The sequence below is a fragment of the Arachis duranensis genome, chromosome 3, assembly GCF_000817695.3.
Source record: "Arachis duranensis cultivar V14167 chromosome 3, aradu.V14167.gnm2.J7QH, whole genome shotgun sequence".
Taxonomy (NCBI): domain Eukaryota; kingdom Viridiplantae; phylum Streptophyta; class Magnoliopsida; order Fabales; family Fabaceae; genus Arachis; species Arachis duranensis.
Genome location: NC_029774.3, coordinates 15,557,239 through 15,564,424, shown reverse-complemented (window position 1 = coordinate 15,564,424; position 7,186 = coordinate 15,557,239). Strand labels below are relative to the sequence as shown.

Here is a 7,186-nt window from a genome sequence, read left to right as displayed (position 1 = left end):
CTAATAATTAAAAATAATAGTAAAAAAAAGTATAAATTCTATTTGTCTCTGAACTTTTCTTACTGAATTAATCAATTTAACCAAGAATCTCACAGGTGACCGTAAGTTCGTAGGGGTGACAACGGGTAGGGTAGGGTTTGAAGCCAACCTTAGTCCTACCCACGTTGAGACTTTTATATAAACTTAACCCTACCTTATTCGCGGATTGAGAATATCCCAACCCTAATCCTATCAGCTCTCAATCCGCGGGTACTCGACTCTACCCGCGGGTTATAAAAAAGATGCAAAATTATTATATAATTTCATGATAATTTAAAATAGAATTGACTTTTATGTAAAAAAATATTAAATTATTAATTAATGATTTTTTTAGTGGCTAAGCATCTTTTACATTTAGTGAGAGGTTTTTGGTTCAACATCCACTCGAAACATATTTTTATATAAATATATAACATATACATATATAGTGTACGGGTTGGTCGAGTAGGATTGAGACTCAACCCGCACCCTACCCTATCCACTGCAGATCAATTGACAATTCTACCCGATCGAGTAGGATCGAATTAGGTATCCGCGGATAGAGTACATGTTGCCACCCCTAAAGTCCGTAACCCAATAATTCAATACTACCTAGACTACGTACGAAAATTTTCTTTCCCCACTTATCCCTACAGCAATAATAAATTATTAAACCCTCGTTCAACCCAACGTGGTCGCTAGTAATTCAAGCGTGCCTCTTGGACGTGAGATCTGGTTTTGTTACTTTTCTTTCGTCAGATTTCGTTCTGCGTTTGGTGTCGTCTCCGATCGGGCTTCTCCGTTCTGGGTGTCCCTCATATTCTTTTGCAAGGCCTCGTGCTCGCTGTCGTCGTCGTCGAAGTGAGGTTTTTCTCTGGTCCTATTTGTTTGTTTGTTTGTTCGTCTTCCCCAGTTTGAGTCTGAAGCTGTCCTTGATGTTCGGTGGTGTTCTATCAGATCTATTCTTCTTTATCCCTCACCTTGCATTTGATGTCTGCTTTTAGACCTGTTTTTGAGTTTTTCTAAAGATGGATGTTTCAAATGACTGTGATAATGGTTCAGATTTCATTCTATTTCTTATTTAATCTAATCAATTCTAGAATATTTTGATAGATGATTTTGAGAAACTGGTTTTGGTTCAATTGAATGAATACATATTTCATCTCTGGTTGGAGATGCAATGAACCTATTTTTCAGACACCTTTCTTTATCGCTTATCTTTTAACCAAAAAGTCCAATAGCATTAGTAGTGAATATTTTAAAGTCCTTTGCACAAAGCCAAGCTAATTATTTCAGTTGTGGAAACTTAACTCTTATTAACGGGGCACCTTGGGTGACAGATCCAGAAGATGCACCGTAAACTTGACAATGGCATCTTAGTTGCTCAGCTCCATTCGAGAAAGAAGGTATGTTGAAACTTGGAACCTCCACAAACAAAATTAGCGTTGTGTTTTTGTTAAAGCATAACAGATAGTAGCACTCCATGTTTGATAATATAATAGTATGATGAATAATTGATGAAGGCAATATCTGGTTCCACTTTTATGCTTCGATCTTTGTAAATAGGCAGAACAATTAGACCATTAATTAACCCCGAACACCTCTGACACTTTGACGCGTGCACAGATCTGGAGCAGGGGTTTAGCGTTGGGAGTGTTGGTGTTTGCTCTCGTCTTCGTATCTGTCTCTGCAGACGATGTTGTTGTGCTCACCGAAGATAACTTTGAGAAGGAGGTTGGTCAGGACAGAGGAGCACTCGTTGAGTTCTACGCTCCTTGGTAATAAAATAAAATAATCACCAATCCATTTTTGGTTCCTTTGTTGATTCAAATTTTACCTTATTTAGGGTTTAGTTCAGTATACAGTTCGAATAGAATGTGTTATTGTCCTTTATCTCTTTGATTTTGTAGATTAATAGATGTTTACCTTTATATTCTTTGATTTGATTCCTTTAATATAAGTTATTAGATGATAAGATCTCTGTATAAATGACACTAGAGAGAGTGAGGGTACCAACGAGACTTTTTTTGTGCCAACCGAAGGTTCTGAGTTCATTATATATATATATATAGAAAGTTGCTAGGTTTTCACTCTGTCGGGTGATTCATCGTGTCAATTTTGTTTTGCGATCCAGCAAAGATAAGATGCACATTTTTTTCCTAATTCTCGATCTGTATTTCTCATACCACTTTTGTTACCATAGGTGTGGGCACTGTAAAAAGCTTGCCCCTGAATATGAAAAGCTCGGTTCCAGCTTCAAGAAAGCTAAATCTGTTTTAATTGGCAAGGTAAGCAAGCAAAGTGGTGTTTTTCACTTTCTCTATATTCAGCACCTTTCAAATATGATTCATTTTGCAATGTCTGTTGAGTGCCAGGGTTCTTATGTATTTATGGTTCAATGTCAAGTTTTAGTTAACTAGGATGGTAGAAAGATTTTTTTTTTTGGGATAATCTATCATTTTGATTCTTTAGTTTTTATTCTTAAATTAGCATCTAGCACATATCTTCTTATGTAATGAAATACATTCCTTCCCTTTACTTTCTCGTACATCTTCAAAATGATATCCCTTCCTTTTTTTTCTCTGGTATTAAACAAATATGGTTGTTATAATGAAGTAATCATAAACTGAAGAAGTGAAAGAGAGGGGACAGACTGAGAAAAGTAATAAGACTTGGTTCACATTCCATATAATGCTTATGCTGTATGGTTTCTTGTTGACCTTTTTCATTGATAAATTGAAAAGGTTTACTTTTTAACGTGTTGCAGGTGGACTGTGATGAACACAAGAGTGTTTGCAGCAAATATGGTGTCTCTGGGTACCCAACAATTCAGTGGTTCCCAAAGGGATCTTTGGAACCCAAAAAGTGAGGATTGATACTATATTTTGTCTCATTTCATGGTTACCTGTTTTGTCAAAGCTGTCCTTCCTTCATGCTTAATACCTGAATTTTAAATATAATCTGTAGGTACGAGGGGCCACGCACTGCAGAATCACTTGCTGAGTTTGTCAATACAGAAGGAGGTACTGTTTGAAATACACAGTTGGATCTAACCAACTGTGGAGAGAATTTTCCTCTCCTGAACTAATAAACTGAACAGAATTTTCTCTCTAACTAGAACTAACTAATCCCTAGTATTTATTGGCAGTAGTTAAGCTTAGAACTACTGCTCCTAACCTGCTATACTAGCTTAAAAGAGCTAACTGGCAGCCAACCAGCAACAATTTTGAATTAAGTAGTGAAAATTCAGCTTATCTACTCCTTACCTCTCCTCCTATAAACCAATCCAAATCTGTTCCTATCAGTAGCTTCCTGAATAGGTCATATGTGGAATCAAATCATGTCACATAGTGAAACATAGTCTGCACTCTGCTCACTTCATCTAGTTATTTTAGCTTTACTAGTGATGAGGTGGAGCATCAGCCCAATTTTTAGTTATCTTTTACTTATACCTTATTCTCGTTTAATGTTTTTTTTCATCCTTGCACATATAGTGGTACTTTCTGACAAGGGATTTTGTTTACAGGAACCAATGTGAAGATTGCTGCAACTCCCTCCAATGTTGTGGTGCTCACAGCTGAGAATTTTAACGACATTGTTCTGGATGAAACTAAGGATGTATTGGTTGAGTTTTACGCACCATGGTACTTGGCTGTAATTTTATATCATTAAATCTTATTGACTTTTGTAATTCTGTCAGGTGTGGACACTGTAAAAACCTTGCTCCTGTAAGTAAATATCTTATTTTACCTTGTTATCAATTTAATGTTGGGTTAAATAATATGAAGTTTCACTATTTTTATTCCACCTGTAGACTTATGAGAAAGTTGCCACAGCATTTAAACTTGAGGAAGATGTAGTGATTGCGAATCTCGATGCTGATAAACACAGGGATCTTGCTGAAAAGTACGTTTTAGCAACCCAATCTATTTGTTTAAGAAAACTAGTCTTCGATAGGCATAAATCTTTCTGAATATTCCAACCGAAGAAGGGAGTTATTTTAAGATGAAGGCACATGTTGAAAGGCTTCATTGTTTGTCTTTGTTTTTTTCAAGTCATGGTGCAGTTTTACCTCTAGTATATTGTCATGCGTTATATTTCTCAGCTCACTTCAGTATATTATAAATGAAGTGAAACGGATGATTAAAGTCTGACAAAACATGAGCAACAAAGTTGGTGAAGATCATAGGCCCGGAAGATCACAATATGATAAATAATTTGGATCTGCTGGAATCTTTGTGCAGGTATGATGTGAGTGGGTTTCCTACATTGAAGTTCTTTCCAAAGACCAACAAAGCTGGACAAGATTATGAAGGTGGGAGGGACTTGGATGACTTTGTGACATTTATCAATGAGAAATGTGGTACAAGTCGTGATGGGAAAGGACAGCTTACATCAAAAGTGAGTAATATGCTATTTAAGAGGGGAAAACAAGAACTTTTTTTCTCCTTGTGGTGGTGGTTTCGGAGTTTTATGTTCTGCATTTTGTTCATATATTTGATACTTTTTTGTAGGCTGGTATTGTTGAAAGCTTGGATGCCTTGGTAAAGGAGTTTGTTGCTGCGGGTGATGAAGATAAAAAGGCAGTATTTTCCCGCATTGAAGAGGAAGTTGATAAGCTCCAGGGTTCTGCTTCAAGGTAACATCACCATTATGTAGGATATTGCCGTAATTGAATTGCTTTTATGTTGGCGTCGCTTTGCTTTTTCTTGTTAACGGCCAAAAGTTTATGAGGAAGCAGTTAGGGCAGAGATGCGTAATTCCAATGGTTTCCTTGTTCAGATAGTTGTTAACCTGGATGCAATAATATAACTCTGTTTCACTAGGTATGGAAAGATGTACGTGAAGGCTGCAAAGAAATTTACTGAGAAAGGTTCTGATTATGCCAAGAATGAAATCCAGCGCCTGGAGCGCATTCTTGAGAAGGTAATATTCTCAGTTAAAATAACCAAGGTTTAACTTATTTTTATTGCTTTATTTTGAACTATTTTGTAGAAAAAAAGGGGACATTGAAGGAAAAAGTTTATATCTGTCAAGAAATCATTCATAAATTATAAGCAGTTTTTAATAAGAACTTGTTTTTGTCAAGGAATATTGAGGAAGAAGTCACATCATAAAAAATACCTTTTAACCTTAAAATGAAGGCTTCTTATTCACAAGGTTGTCGGGGATGTGTCGAGAAAACATCTGTCCTATAGTTATTAGTTTGGGTCATTATTTTGATTTGGGCCTACATCTGTGTCTTGTTCCCCCTTCATCTATTGTTTCTCTTCTCTCGGATGATGCCACTGCCATAGTTGTTTTTTTTCCCTTTATCAACCCAAAAAGGAAAAAGCTTAAATCAAGAAAAATAAAATTAGAGACATGATTCTGAAGCAAATTTACATCTTTTGTACTCCATGGTCCATGTTTGATTGATGCAGGCTGTTAGCCCGTCAAAGGCTGATGAGTTGACACTTAAGAAGAATATCTTGTCAGCATTTGCATAAACATAGAGGAACATTTGTTAGCCATCTATCCTCCAAGATAGCATTCCGCCCCCCAGCATTTTGAGATGCCAAAACAGCAGGAAGATTTTCAGCATGGAGACTTCTTGTGACTCTTTGGCCTTGTATAATGAATGCATAGATATTTTGGGGGAAGATATTTTATCTCTCTCGTCCCCATCTCTGTAGTTTGACCCGAGGGATTTTTGAAACATGATGACATTTACCATTATGTTTGATGACACTCACTTTTACGTGATAATTGCTATGGGGGAATGGCCACCATAACTGAGTACCTAGAAATGGATTAATTTGATGACATTTCTACCATTTAGATTTAGTTTTAGTGATAATCGTAAAAAAAAGTGTGATGATATAACCTATTTATTTCATCGACTAATTCCTATTTTGGTTTTTGAGATTCACGCGATTATTCATTTTGGTTTTGAAATTCAAAATTACCCATAGTAGTATCTCAGATATAGTTTTGGGCACCATTTTAGTCCCTAGGTTTTTTCGACGCCGAGTCGGTTAATGAAATGCTTAGGTGGCAAATATTAACATGCTAGGAGCTGCAACGGCCAAGTGACAACAAGATTTGATTTAGGATCCAATTTGGTCTCGAAAATCTTAATTTATGCACATTATTGATGCTGTCCTCCTCTTCATTTTTTGCTGTTTCTTTTTCGTCACTTTTCTCTTTCTATCATTATCATCACCACCACCCACCACCGTTGTTATCCTTTCACCACCATCATTACCTATCATCACCATCACTCACCATCCCTTACACTTCATAGTCCTATCTATTGCCAGCACACTTCATAGCTCCACCCCACCACATATGAACCCCCACCATTACATAGCCACCCTTTCTCACATGCAATCTATCTTCACTGCCTATAATACTAAGAACAACATCAATCACTCAAACCTATTTTAAATCAAATTCAACAATAGAAAAAAAAGGGTTATTTTCAAAAGATGAAGTTTTTTAACGAAGAGGATTTCAGTAACCTTTGCTCTTGTAAGGATGGGAATTTAAATGAGAGAAAGACAAAACATAGGAAAAAGAAGAGAAGAAAGAATGGAAGGAGAAGGAGTCGGCAGCAGCAGAGAGAGTAGCGGCCGTCGCCAAGAGGTTGAGAGATGACTGGTTGTGATCTAGCCCAATTAGCACTCTAAGGAGAGCGAATTGAGCTTCTAGCTGTGGTGCTGTCACCTTAAATCATGGTTTCTCTACTAATGGCGATGAACAACAAAGAAGAACAAGGAGAAGAGGAAATTGAAGAAGAATACAAGAAGAAGGAAGATAAAGAAGAATGGAACTCAGAACAATAATTGGAATAAATTAGAGTTTCAAAGAACTACGTTGGGTTTAAATACAGTTTCAAAGAACTACGTTGCGTCCCACGTGGTAAGGCGGGTGCCATCTAAGCATTCCGGCACTAGGGACTAAAATAGTGCCAAAAACTGTATCTGGGACACCATTATGGATAATTTTGAATTTTGAATATCAAAATGGATAATTGCGTGAATCTCAGGTACCAAAACGAGGATTTAGTCTTTCCATGTTTTTTTATCTAGGATTTCATGGTATATGAATTATGTCCCAATATAATTGGTTATTTTGAACAAAAAGGTTTTGTTGAATCTCAATTTCCACTCATACGTAAAGATGA

At 36.6% G+C, this 7,186-nt stretch overlaps 1 protein-coding gene across 2 annotated transcripts; it reads left to right on the top strand.

Annotated features, from left to right (window-relative positions):
- The first annotated feature begins 682 nt into the window (after positions 1-682).
- On the top strand, positions 683-5,834 carry LOC107477541 (probable protein disulfide-isomerase A6). Of its 2 annotated transcripts, none has more exons than XM_016097581.3 (13): positions 683-879; positions 1,359-1,424; positions 1,645-1,796; positions 2,222-2,306; positions 2,786-2,883; positions 2,986-3,041; positions 3,545-3,662; positions 3,719-3,746; positions 3,833-3,924; positions 4,263-4,419; positions 4,533-4,657; positions 4,845-4,944; positions 5,442-5,834. In XM_016097581.3, the coding sequence occupies exons 2-13, from the start codon at positions 1,368-1,370 to the stop codon at positions 5,505-5,507; spliced, it is 1,134 nt and encodes a 377-aa protein (XP_015953067.1). In that variant the 5' UTR covers positions 683-879; positions 1,359-1,367; the 3' UTR covers positions 5,508-5,834. The 2 variants fall into 2 exon arrangements, with proteins under 2 accessions (XP_015953067.1, XP_015953069.1); XM_016097583.3 differs by having other exon boundaries at positions 683-884.
- The last annotated feature ends 1,352 nt before the right edge of the window (positions 5,835-7,186 follow it).

Bases quoted from the DNA above. Each gene is read 5' to 3' on its own strand.
- LOC107477541 (XM_016097581.3), top strand. From the start codon at position 1,368: ATGCACCGTAAACTTGACAATGGCATCTTAGTTGCTCAGCTCCATTCG. The intron at 3,042-3,544 runs GTACTGTTTGAA...TTTTGTTTACAG, and splicing joins GTTTGTCAATACAGAAGGAG to GAACCAATGTGAAGATTGCT. The intron at 4,945-5,441 runs GTAATATTCTCA...TGATTGATGCAG, and splicing joins TGGAGCGCATTCTTGAGAAG to GCTGTTAGCCCGTCAAAGGC.